General features: G+C 48.1%; 1 protein-coding gene across 2 annotated transcripts; it reads left to right on the forward strand.

Annotated features, from left to right (window-relative positions):
- The first annotated feature begins 5,879 nt into the window (after positions 1 to 5,879).
- On the forward strand, positions 5,880 to 12,422 carry TIFAB (TIFA inhibitor). Of its 2 annotated transcripts, none has more exons than XM_084883693.1 (3): positions 5,880 to 7,973; positions 10,367 to 10,460; positions 11,222 to 12,422. In XM_084883693.1, the coding sequence occupies exons 2-3, from the start codon at positions 10,438 to 10,440 to the stop codon at positions 11,832 to 11,834; spliced, it is 636 nt and encodes a 211-aa protein (XP_084739819.1). In that variant the 5' UTR covers positions 5,880 to 7,973; positions 10,367 to 10,437; the 3' UTR covers positions 11,835 to 12,422. The 2 variants fall into 2 exon arrangements, with proteins under 2 accessions (XP_084739819.1, XP_084739818.1); XM_084883692.1 differs by having other exon boundaries at positions 5,880 to 7,968.
- The last annotated feature ends 884 nt before the right edge of the window (positions 12,423 to 13,306 follow it).

The raw sequence follows: 13,306 nt of genomic DNA on the forward strand, positions 1-13,306 counted from the left end.
GCAGTTAAAAGAACCAAGCTTCTAGTATGAATTTTAAATTATGAGCAAATTCAAAGGTTTGGAAATGCCTTGAACTTCTGGGTTTTGTGTGTCTATCTTTTTGGGGGAGAAGGGGGAGTCAGAAGCCTGCTTATGGGCTCTGAGTCCAGGGCCTAAACCCACAAAAAACAGTGTTTGATGGAGACCATTTGGCCTTAGCTTTACTTAGGAGGCCATGGTAGGAAAACATAGTGATAACATTAACCTTTTCCCTGAAAACCTCTGACATCAGGGACATCCAGCAAGTGCAGCGAGCGAGTGGCACAGGATCCAGCTTACAGAGGAAATGGCAGACTTGGTGCCTGACAAGTAACCCAGGGCAGGGACTGGTCACTGACTCTCACTCCACACCTGCCTGAGATTGATGTTGTTACACACACTCCACACTTGTGCAGGAGGCAACCAATTGGTGTGTTTTCCTCACATTGATGTTTGTCTCTGTCTTTCCCTCTCTCTTCTACTCTCCGTAAAACTCAATGGAAAAACATCCTCAGGTAAGGCTAAATAAATAAGTAAATAAATAATTTAATAAAACCTACAAGTTACATTTGAGTGTTTTTTTATTGTTATCAAGACATGTGAAATTCCTAGTCAACCAAATTTATCAGCCATAAATTTTACCTTTTTAAAAAATAACTTTTATGTCTGACATAAAGGAAAGCTGACAAGCTTTTCCTGAAAAGGATTAGGTAATACATATTTTATAAATTTTATCTTACCATGACTTTTATAGAAAAACTGGATTTGCACATGAAGTTGACCTTTGAATCATATATACAACTAAATTCAAAATGGATTAAAGATCTAAATATAACCAAAAATTACAAGACTCTTAGAAGAAAAGCTTTATGACATTGGATTTGGCAATGATTTCTTGGATATTATTGGCTATCTTGGATACCTGGCGCTTTTCACCAAAAGCACTGACAACAAAAGTAAAAATAGGCACAATGGACTACATAAAATTTAAGACTTCTGTGCACCAAAGGATATAATCAATGTAAGAAAAGGCAAGATATAGAATGGGAAAAGTATTTGTAAATCCTACATATGATAATGGGTTAATATTCAGAATATATAAAGAACCTCTACAACCTAACAGCAGAAAAATAACTAACAATTAAAATATGGGCATAGGATGTAAGTAGATATTTTGCCAATGAAGATAGACAAATGGCTAACAAGCATATAAAAAAATATTCAACATTAATGATCCTTAGGGAAATACAAGTCAAAACTATAGTGAGATATCACCTTATAGTCACATTAGGATGGCTACTATAAAAACAAACCAACACTAACTAACAAGTGTTAATGTGGATGTGAAGAAACTGGAACCCCTGTGCATTGCTGGTAGGAATATAAAATTGGCAGCCACTATGGAAACAGTATGGCTGTTCCTCAAAAAATGAAACAATGACCAGATAGTCCAGCAATCTCACTTCTGGGCATATATCCAAATGTATCAAAAGCAAGAAATCTAACAGATATTTGTACGCCATATTCATGGTAGCATCATTCACAATAGCCCAAAGGTGGAAGAATCCCGGTGTCCATTGACAGATGAATGGATGGACAAAAGTGGCATAGCCATACGATGGAATATTATACAGCCATAAAGGGGAAGAAAATTTGGACACCTCTACAACATGGATGTTGTAGAATCAACCTTAAAGACATGATGCTAAGTGAAATAAGTTAGTCACAAAAAGGCAATACCATATGATTGCACTTACACGAGATATCTAGAGTAGTTAAACCCACAGAAACAAAAAGTAGAATGGTGGTTGCCAGGTGCTGAGAGAGGGGGAAAGAGCAGTTGTTTAGTGGGCATAGAGTTTCAGTTTTGCAAGATGGATAAAGGTCCTTGAGATTAGTTGCACAACATTGTGAATATGCTTAACACTGCTGACCTGTGCACTTAAAATGGCTAAAATGGCCACTTTAACATAAAATAAATTAATCTCATAACATGTTCGGTGCATTATTTGCAGAGGAGCAGCTGCTTTCCCTCCTGCTACTGTCAGGTCTGAATGGAGGACTGGGAAGCACCGGGAACCACCTACAGCCCCACAGAGGGTTTTTCATGGAATGTCAAAAATCTGCCTTGAAGGCACGCTCATTTCAGAATACGCTTTATTCCTAAATTTTAGTGAAAAGTATTTATGCTAGGCTTTTACCTCACTTAATTAAAAACAAAAAGTCCATGTTTGATGTGTGTTGTGATGAATTTGAGGACATCTTTCCTGGCCAGTTGTATTCTTTAAATAAGACCAAGCTGTGTTTCTTCAACACCAGTTCTAGACTAAAAAAGAAAGAACTCATTGGCAACTTTGTTTGACCAAGGAAAAGCCGACTCCTGTCAAAGTACAAAATGAAGACACTGACTATTGTGCAAGGGTGGGGTGGGGATGGATTGAGGGTTGGCAGGCAGGATTATCCATCCTACAGATGAGGACACTGAGGCCCAGAGAGGCGAAGCAACTCACTGTGAAGTATGTCCACGGTGGAGCTAAGGCTGGACTGCCCATGAAGGACCCCTTCCTGTCCCCTGGACCTCTGCAGCTCTGGATGCAGTCAGTGAAGATACAGGGGACAGCACGCAGGCAAGGGGAGCAGCCTAAAGGACAGCCCTATAGTTCAGCAGATAAAAAGAGGTCAAAAGCATGAGCTGATTGCTGGGCTTATTGGCTCTGGCTCCCTGTGGCCTGATGACCTCACCCCAAGGTAAGAGCCAGGAAGGCCTCCAGAATTTCCAGCCACCCCAGGCATTAATTAGTCAGGGATCCCGGCATTATTGGATTTAGCATTTAGTGAAATTGGCATATATTAAGAAGTTAGAACAATAATGAAATTGGGCTTCGCAAGGACCCCTAGAAAAGGGGAAGGGGCATGGCCGGAATGGCAGCAATGATATGACCTCCTCTCAGCATTTCTTGCAGCTCAGCGGATGGAGACCACCCAGGCCATAATGACCAGCCTCATCTCTGCTAGGAGGCTGGCCAGTAATGCAGGGGGTCTTTCCCAGCATTGAGAAGGGTTCAGGAATCTGGAGAAGGTGCTGTGGTGTAAATTAATAAAAAGACTAGAAACATAATGCAAATTTGTAATCCATGGGAGAGCAGGAGGAGGGCTTAGCTTCAGTAGCCAAGTTCTGGGCCCATAGCTCTTTATTAACACAAATTGCCCTAAAGCAAAGCAGATATATATATATATATATATATATATATATATATATATATATATATATATATATATATATCAAAGGCTAAGGTTTAGTATAAGGTAGACATTGTCAGTTTGGGGGAACTGCCTTTGGCTGTTCAGGTGTTTGGCCAGCAGGAGGCAATAACATGTAGATTAAAATGCCTCCAGCTGTCTGGTAATAGGCAATAATACATGCAAATCTTCAGATTTGGGGAAATGCCTTTGACCATTCCAATAAGCGATAATATGTATTCAGCCCTCCTGAATATAGAAGCCCATCAACCTTTTGAGGACTTATTGCATTTGTTATGACATGCTGGAATTAGCCTCCCGCAGGCCAGCACTCTGGGAGGAATGCCACAGGAGTCAGCAATCTGAACCTGACAACCACTTGCTTCCCACCAGGGTTTGGGTGAGGAGACTAGTAAGAGGTCAAATTCTGAGAGATCACCCAGCCCAGCTCAGCCCTTGGAGAGCATAGAAGGTGAGGGTAAAGATTTCAAGATCAGAGCTGGGTTTGAAATATAACCCTGTACACATTATGTGGGTGGTCTTGAGTAGTTACTTAATCATGCTTCAGTTTTTTCATTTGTGAAATACGATTAGTATTGAGACTTATCTCGGAGTTGCAGAGAGGATTAAATAAGACAATTCACATAAAGACTCAATAAATGGTAATGCTATTGTTTTGAAATTCAAGCACCACTCCTGTTATCATTCTTATTAGCTTATAGAGCAGGTGAGGCAGAGCCATTTCCAAAATATGGGAACCTGACTCCCACCTTCCTCCACCAGGTACCATCCGTTTCCACCTGGCCAACTCCTAACCATCTTGCAGCCGTCAGCACAAGCCTGCCCTGGAGTCCTCTCCATCCCTGGGGTGTTAGGTTCCCTTCCTGGAGGTCAAGGTCCTGTGACTCCTCCCTCACAGCACCCATCTCCACAAGTTACAGGTGCTCTTTTTCTTACCTGAGAGCTCAGTGGAAACAGGGAGACTTCTGTCCTGATGATCATAGTAACAAACACTCCGTCCATATTCTGAGCACTAACTACACATGAGGCCCTGACCTAGGCTAAGAGCTTTGCAGGTATGTCCTTGCTTGGCAGCCTTTCCCTAAAGTGGATCTTCGTCACTCCATTTTATAGATAAGGGAGAAAACCTGGCTTCTTATCCTGGCTGCTAAGTCTAATGTCCTGGGTGGGTTACTTAACCTTTCTGAGCTCACCTGTGCTTGGAACTGCTGCCCCCAGGGCCTCAGGCTCTGACTTCCTGCTTTATCTCCATGCTCAATGAATTGGCATCCTCTGGTGAGTTTTGCTGTGGATTCACACTGGGCCAGGGTAGGGCATTTGAATTGGAGAAGCAAGGACCCTGTCCTCATCCCACTCTGATCACGTGGCCTTCCTCATGCTCTCCTCCCCAGAAGTCCCATGATTTTCACTGTCTTCACCTAGCACCTTGAAGAACAGACCACTGGGTTTAGGGATGCTGCCACCTGGTGGCCGAGGGCCATAAGAACGTAGGGGAGCAGTAGTATATTGGCTGGGTGGGTTGGAAGCAGGGTCCCTCTCTCTGCCTAGTGTAACAGATGTTTGGAGAAGGTGGAGCAGCTGGATTCAGGAGAGCACCATCCATCAGTCATGATAGCTTCATGGTTAAGTCCAAGAATCCCACAGACTGGACCCAGGTGCTGGTTTTGACACCTTCCAAACATGTGACCAAGTCAACTAATTACTATGAGTCTCAGCTTCCTCATCTGTAAAGTGGGTAGTCTTTTTCCTCCTGTGTTAGGACTACATTCCCAAACAATAAACTGGAGATTCTTCCTAGAGAATCCTTCTGATCTCATTATTGTTAACAAGGGAATTTATGTTAAATTCATGCAAATTATGTATTCAACTCCAAAATTGCTTGTTTTAAGCAAAACCTGGAGCCTTCTGAGAACTTGGAGTTGGTGCAGGCTGCTAGTTTGCTCTGACAGCCCCTCTCCCCAGGAGGCCTCTTCACTCTACTCTGCTGGTAAGGGTTCAGCCAAATAGGTCTCATTGATCTTGACACTTGGCATTTATCTTATTTAGCCCACATACAACGACAAATTACCTTCATTTTCCAGAGCAGAAATCAGGTTCAGAGAGGCTGAGTAACATATTGAGGTCACATAAGCCTCCGACCCAAGTCTCTCTGACACCAGAGTCCTTGCCTGCCCACGCCTGTAGAAAGCCCCGGAAGCTGTAGTTCTGTCCCTGAGTTCTCCAAGGAGCACATGACAGGGCACATCTGCTCGCTGATGTACTCACCCCAGGGTCCAACACCAACTGGAGGAGGTCATCCTACCCACAGGGGGACAAGCAGAGCGAAACTAGCACCTCCCCTTCCCCTGCTTTCATTCTACTTCCCGCTGGCCTTTGGAAGATGCAGCCTGGGCAGGACTTCCTCTTGCCAGATGCATTGCCCTGGCAGTTTCAGTTCTCTCTCTTGCTGGGAACTTCTCTGAACCAAGTTACACAGGAGCCATGAACACATTCCTGCTGCCCGCCCACTCTCTCATGCCAGGGAGTATGGAGATAACCCTCCTCTTACCATTGCAGGGAACAGTGGGGAGGAGGTGTCCCATCCCCAAAGGTGGGCAAGTAAGACTCAGAGAAGGAGAGGACTAACCTGAGGTCACACACGTGGCGGGAGCAAAGCTCTTTGCCAGGCTTCTGCCTACGGCCCACTGCCCTACTGTCCTGATGGGCAGGAGTACCTGAGTATTACTGAGACTGGAAGGTAATCAGGAGGCCCTTTCCCATGGTCCAGAGAACCAGCCAGGCAGTCTGGGCTTGGGAGACCGATGGGCAAAGAAAAAAGGCTGTAGAACATGGCCCACCATCTTCTACTCTGTAGGCTCAGCCCCATGTGCATTTACAGCCCTTGAAGCTCTTCAAAGTGGCCATATGAGTTTCTGTTTATGCATCCATCCATCCATCCATTTATCCATCAGAGAAGTACAGCCTTCTCTACTGAGAGGGGGGTGGTACTGGCAAGAGCCTGGGCTCTAGCTTCGCTGCCCAGACTGCACATGGCTCCCTCACAAGTCAAGCAGCATTCCTGGAATGCTGTGACTAGAGCCACTTCCTGGAGGGAGAATGCCATGAACGAAGACAGAGCTCAGGGTCATGCTTCCACAAGCCAAAGAAGGCCAGAATTTGCCAGCAGACCACCAGAAGCTGTGGGAGGCCTGGAGCAGATTCTCACACAGCCCTGTGGAGGAAACACCTCCAACAAGTCCAAACAAGCTTAGGCTTCTAGCCGCCAGGACCTCCAGACAATTCATTTCTGTTGTTTAAGCCACCCAACTTGTGGGACGTTGTTATGACAGCCCCAAGAAGCCAATACGCCAGTTGGTAAGTCTCTACAGACACAATTCCATATTCTGACCTCTGTTACCATGGGCTAGTGTTGCCTGTCCTTGTGCCTCATAGAAATGGAATCATCCATCTGAGTCATTTGTGCCTGGCTTCTCTTGCGCTGCATATGGGTTTGAACTTCCTCTACATAGTTCATGCATCATTAGTTCATTATCTATTTATTGCTGTGTAGCATTTCAATGTACACGTTATACAATTTGTTTATTATTTTCCCTGTTAATGGGCATTGGTGCTGTTTCCAGCTTTTGGTTAATGCTTGGTTTGCTCCAAGGGCAGATACAGTTCCCGTCTCTGGGGAACTGGTTCCCTGGGAGTCCCTTGGTGTTGGTGTAGCACTGGCTGGGGCAGGCAGATGCAGGTCACTGTTTGCAGAGTTCTCTGTTTTTCCTTCTTAGTTACTAAGCAACCAGAATAGGGGAAGCAGGCTAGGATCCCTGAATAGCTCCCAGAGGGACCTAAATTCAATTGTCCCCTGGGGTGTGTCCTGCCGAGACCTCTGGGACCTCAAGAGTCACCTATGAGCAATGAGTAAGCAGTGGGCCTGGGGGCAGTGAGGCAGAGCAGGGAGGCTCCTGCTGGTTGATGGGGGCGGCCTGGCCTGCACTACACCCCTATATACCCTCCTAGAGACCCCAGGATAGGGTTTGATGAAAGAAAGAGAAAGGATTATGCTGCCAGCTCATTCTGGAACCTTGGGCCAGACACTGTCCCTCTGAGGGCCTTAGTTACCTCCTGCAAGAGAGGCCACCCTGGGTGAGTGGCTGTTTTGTCCCTTGCCGAGGCCCGGCCATTTTTTGAGATCTCAGGGGGTTGCCACATTGCCCACAGGTCCCTCAAGACAACCCAGCCCAGTTGTAGTTCTCTCTTCACAATCTCCCACATGCAATGGGGCCCCCTCCACTGACCCTCTGTCCAAAGAGGCTCCTCTTTCTAACAAGCCTAGAGTGCTTTCTCCCACCTGACTCACAGGTGAGAAGAGGGACATGGCCAATACCCTGGACACAGCTCCCAGGGTCCCATAGAAACTGGCCAATCTGAAACCCAGTTTGGAGCCCATCTACTACAGGCATCTAGCCAAGGGCCCACACTGGAGTTTCTCAACTTCTCAGCCATGGATTGCACTTCTGCAATAGGAAGTCACACTTCTATTTTTTGTCCTAAAATGAAAAAGAAAGAAAACAAAAAAGCTGATGAGCATTCTGACACATCCCAACTGCAGCCGTAAATGTCATCCTTACAAGTGCCCGGCCAGGACTCACTTCCTCCCGAAAGCTCACAGCAAAAGTGCCAGAGCCAGATGTGCCCTTGGAGGTAAGGTAGGTGGAAGGCAGAGGGATTTGAACCCACAGTGAGGGGAGGAGTCCTAGTGGGGCTGAAGCAGGGTCCTGTAGTTTCTTATTTGGCACACACCCCAGAGTGTGTTCCTCCTGTGGTGTTCCAGAGGTGGCATTGGCTGGGCGGGGCTTCTGCTTCCTCAGAACATCTAAGGTCCTGGAGATTTTCTGTCAGCTCTCTGGAATGCTCAGAGAATACATAACAGGAGCAGTGGTGAAGTCTTCTTTCTGAGGGATTCTCTTAGGGTCCCTGAGCCATGGGATTGGTTCCTACAAGTGAACTCTGAGTTCTTAGTAAGTCTGATGACTTGGCTGCCAAACCTGGCTGTCCTGGACCCGGCTTACAACAACACACCCCTCAGGAGGAGGCTTTCAGCAGGTTGGGGCCAGAGGGGGATGTGGGTGGAGGCATGTATTGGGTCGGCAGCTAAGTAATTGCGGATTTTTTAAAGAAAATCAAAGACAATTTTTTCATGGAACTAAATAACTTTATTCTTTAATGTATTGCCCATTTTGATCAATGACCTTTTGCCATCTTTCAGGCAGCATCATAATCCCACGTTCAAAAAACTTCTGTTTTTTATTAGCAAAAAACTGAATCAGGTACGATTTGACATCATCATCATTATTGAAATTTTTACCATTCAAGGAGTTTTGTAAAGATCGAAACAAAAAGTAATCAGATGGTGCAAGGTCAGGACTATATGGTGGATGTGGCAAAACATCCCAACCAAGCTCCATTAATTTTTGCCGAGTGACCAAAGATGTGTGTGGCCTTGCATTGTCATGATGGAATACAACACCTTTTCTATTTGTCAATTCGGGCCACTTTTCTTCAACTGCATAGTTTAATTTCGTTAGTTGTTCAATGTAGACATCAGAATTGATCGTTCGGTTGGGTGGTAAGAGTTCAAAGTAGACAATTCCTTTGTAATCCCACCAAACTGATAACAAAACCTTCTTTTGATGAATATCAGCTTTTGATGTTGTTTGAGTTGGTTCACCTGGCCTGCTCCACAATCTTTTCCGCTTGATATTGTTGTAAACAACCCATTTTTCACCGCCAGTTATCAGTCGTTTTAAAAATGGATCATTTTCATTACGTTTCTTTAGCAAATCGCAGCTGCTAATGCGTTGCGTTAACTGTGATTCTTTCAGTTCGTGAGGAACCCATGTATCGAGTTTTTGAACATAGCCAAGTTGTTTTAAGTGATTTTCAATGCATGTATGTGATACATGAAGCTTCTCTGCAATCTCACGTGTTGTACTGTGACAGTCCGAATTGATTATTGCTTTGATTAGGGCGTCATCAACTTCAACTGGACGACCAGAGCGTCTTTCATCTTTGAGTAAAAAATCACCAGAACGAAATTTGGCAAACCAATTTTGACACTGCCGTTCTTTTCAGGCTTCGTCACCATAAACAGCACATAACTTTTTATGAGCTTGTGATGCGTTTTTCCCTTGCGGAAATAAAAAAGCAAAATATGACGAAAATGTTCCTTTTGATTTTCCATTTTTCAACGAACGCCAAACAAAAACTACAAAACAGATCAAAAAACTTTTTTTACTGATTAACAGCTGAATAGCCAACTATCAAATACAAAATGTGTTTTACATTTGTACTACGTCTGCAAACCTAAAAATTCAACTGAAGCCATATATGTGTGAAACCCGCAATTACTTAGTTGCCGACCCAATATTTGTGTAAACATGTGTGTTAGAAAGAAGAGAGTGTCTTGAGGGGCTTAACCAGGTGGACCCCTCAAGAGACTGGAAGATCCTCACCATTAGCCAGGTCTGTCCAGTAGGCAGGAGGGACACTGAGCCTCCACCACACATGACAGGCTCCCTGTCTCACAGCCTTGAACAACCAGAGTCCAATTGGGGTTTATCTAACCTTGATTTCATGTGCTTTCCATGTGTGTGGACTTCTCCTCATTTAGACATTTGGCAAATGTGCCTCCAGATACTTGCTGTGGCCAGGCCCTGTCTGCCCTGAGCAGTGTGGCTGCTCAGACCACACCCTGCCCTCAGGAGGCCTCGGAGAGACGGGCGGAGAGGACAGACAAGGGCCCACAGAATTCTGACATGGGGGTCGGCCAGGTGCCTCAGGTGCAGGGAATCTTCCTGTATGGGGGTCCGAGGGCAGAAAGAGGAAAAGAGTGTTCTAGAAGAGGTCACATTTGAACCGTAAAGAGCAGTATCTGGATACAAACTGTATAAGCAAAAGCCTGGTGCCGGGAAAGTGTACAATCCTTTGTTCAAATCCCCTCGGCCCTGCCCAAGGTTGGTTTCTGTGGAAGGTGGGACAGGTCCCAGGCCACATGGGGTTGGTGGCTGCGGTAGAATTTGTATTCCTCAAATCCATGCAGGAGCAAAGCTGACCGCTGTAAGCAGTCTCCCCACGTATGCCGATGAGATTCTAAAGGACACGTCACCGGAGATGGAGCTGCTGGCACCGACCGCGTGAGCATTCCGCACGGTGGCAGACACTGCCGGGGGCACTCCACGAGCCCCGTCAGTTCTTGATCCTCCCTCCTCAGGATCTGCCTGCTGCCCCAGACAGTGAGGGTGGGATATTCACGGTGCTCAGGCCCATAAGCACCTGGCTTCCCATGGGAACGTGCTGGCTGTTTTTATTTCTCCTTAGGGTCCCCAGGCCGCCTTTCTGATCTCCCCAGAGCAGGCAGGGTTCCCCTCTTCTGTGCCTCTCCATCTGCCTAATTCTAGAAGCTCCTGCCTCTCCCATCCACTGGGCGCTTGGGAAAGCAAGGGCTTGTTCTCTTACACCTGCTTTACCCCAGAGGAGGGCTCGGCCAGCGCTCGTCATGTGACAGTCAGAAATGAGAAAGGAGCATTCTGTCTGTCTGTCCTTCCCTTTCCACGTAGCAGGCCAAACGGTCCTCAACTACAACAGGTCACCAGGACCCTACCCAGCATCCTAGAATGCCTTATACCTGGCATAAGCAAGGTCAGACATACCCATGTTACAGAAAAGAAAATGAAAATTCAGAGTGCAGGTGGCATGCTCCCCTCCCAGGGGCCAGAGAAAAGAAGCTGGGGCTAGAACCCATGGGCCTTGGCTCCCTCCTGGCTTGGCCAGAATAACAGCATCCACGGCCAGTGCTTGGCTCTGTTTGGCTGGAGGTGGTCCGGGGGTCCCTGAGGTGGGCAAGCCTGTCTGGGCTCAGGGAGCCCTAAGTGTGTCTGTGTTCCCTCCTCCCCAGGCTCCCACCCATGGAAAGACCCCTCACCGTCCTGCGGATGAGCCTGTACCACCCCACCCAGGGCTCTGCGGTCTTCGCCACTGTCCCCCAGAGGCTGCAGCACGACACCAGCCCGCTCCTGGTGGGGCGGGGCCTGGGCTCCCACCTCCAGCTGCACCTCCCCCGCCTGTCCCGCCAGCACCTGTCCCTGGAGCCCTACCGGGAGCAGGGCGGCGCTCTGCTGGCCTTCAGCCTCAAGGCCCTGAGTCGCAGGGGCAGCGTTTGGGTCAACGGGCTGACGCTGAGGTTCCTGGAGCAGGTCCCCCTGGGCACCGTCAACAGAGTCGTCTTCGCGGGCATCCAGATGGTGGTCCACGTAGAGGGAGGCACCTCCCTGGAGGCCTTCGTCTGCTGCTTCCACGTCAGCCCCTCACCCCTGATTTGCAGGCCCCAGGCCGAGGAGACTGATGAATGGGAAGACATCCCCGAGGAGCCACCGGTTCCAGGCCACGTTGGCTTCCCCCATGGCCCCTCCCAGGCTGCGGACAGCTCCCCCCAGCCACGCACTGGAGGAGGAACAGAAATACAGCTCCAGAGGGAGTCTGCGGACAGCGGAAGTGGCGCGCCCTGCTAGCCCCACGGCCACCCGGAGCACTCCACGGCTGAAACAGGACTTGAAATATCCTAACTACATCATGTGACGTTGACAAGCAAGGCCTGCCTGGCTAATAATGAACCAATTCTGCAAACATGAACAGCCTGGGGCGGGGGGGAGGGGGGGGTGGACGCGCCCTCCCCGTCTCCCAACTCTTCAAAGCAACGGGAACTTTATTATCCTTTTAGAGGCCCCAAGGGGCAGGGGCAGCCCCTCGCAGCAGAGTTTCCCCACATTTCACGGTCTTGTCTGACTAGGAGTTACTTTATGTTGCTAATTTTGTGTGCCGCTTAAGAGCGGGAGTTTGAGGTTGCGGCAGGAATGCGTGGACACATGTAACAATTACGTCTGTGGTAGCTGGGGGTTACCTTCGGCTTTCAAATACCCACAGGCCCTGGGGGCTTAGGGAAGCCTGTGTTTAATAAACTGCAAGTATTTCATTAAACTGGCATACCCAATAGGATTCCCGGGTCCCCAGATGGGCTGCATGCATGCCCCGCTGTCACGCAGAGGCAGGGTGGGGACTGAAGAAGAGGTGTAAGCGGAAATTGGAAAGGTGGGGGCTCAGGTTTCTGAAAAGAATGCAAACAGAGCTCAGGGCTCCCTGGGCGTGGGGAGCCGGCCTGGGCCTGCCTGAGCTTCCTTGTCCCCAACTCCCTCCTCCTCCTCCTCACACTCCCTGGCTCTCAGTTATTTCTGGATCGAAGCCTCGGCTGACAAGAGGGCACAGGTCTTGAGCAAAAGGTGGCTTCCCTGAGAACTGGGCTCATGAGAGTGTGGCGGGGGTTGTGTTAGAATTCAACCCAGCAGTGATTTCACTCAGGGCAGGTCTTTTCAAATAAGGGGCCAGTGGGGCCAGGCAGGCCGTGGGAGGAATAGTTTTCTCAGCGGACAGATGAGCAGAGCAGCAGTGTCTGTGGGCGAGGCCCTGCATCCCCTTGAGCCTCGTGTCGAGGGGGACACGAAAGGCAGGAAGCGCCGTGAGGGTGTGATGGCAGATGCACCAGAGAGCACTGTGTTGGCCATGGCCTAGAGCAGTGGTCGGCCAACTCATTAGTCAACAAAGCCAAAGATCAACAGTACAACGATCGACATTTCTCTTGAGAGCCAAATTTTGAAAAAGTAAACTTCTTCTAACGCCACTTCCTCAAGATAGACTCGCCCAGGCTGTGGTATTTTGTGGAAGAGCCACACTCAAGGGACCAAAGAGCCCCATGTGGCTCGAGAGCCACAGTTTGCCGACCACGGGGCTAGAGCAAAGGCCACGGCTGAGCATGGGCAGTCCCATGTGGGACATTGGCACACTGCGCCCAGAGTTTCCGTCTGTTTCTTGTGAGACCTCACACTCCATGCAGATAGGACCACGGATTGCTCACTGTTATGTTCCTGGTGGCCACCTTGGAGCTGAGCGGAGGATAGACAGACAGACAGGCATAGTGGTCAGGGAAGCA

The sequence above is a fragment of the Pipistrellus hanaki genome (assembly GCF_964339955.1).
Source record: "Pipistrellus hanaki genome assembly, chromosome: 5".
NCBI classification, from domain to species: Eukaryota; Metazoa; Chordata; class Mammalia; order Chiroptera; family Vespertilionidae; genus Pipistrellus; species Pipistrellus hanaki.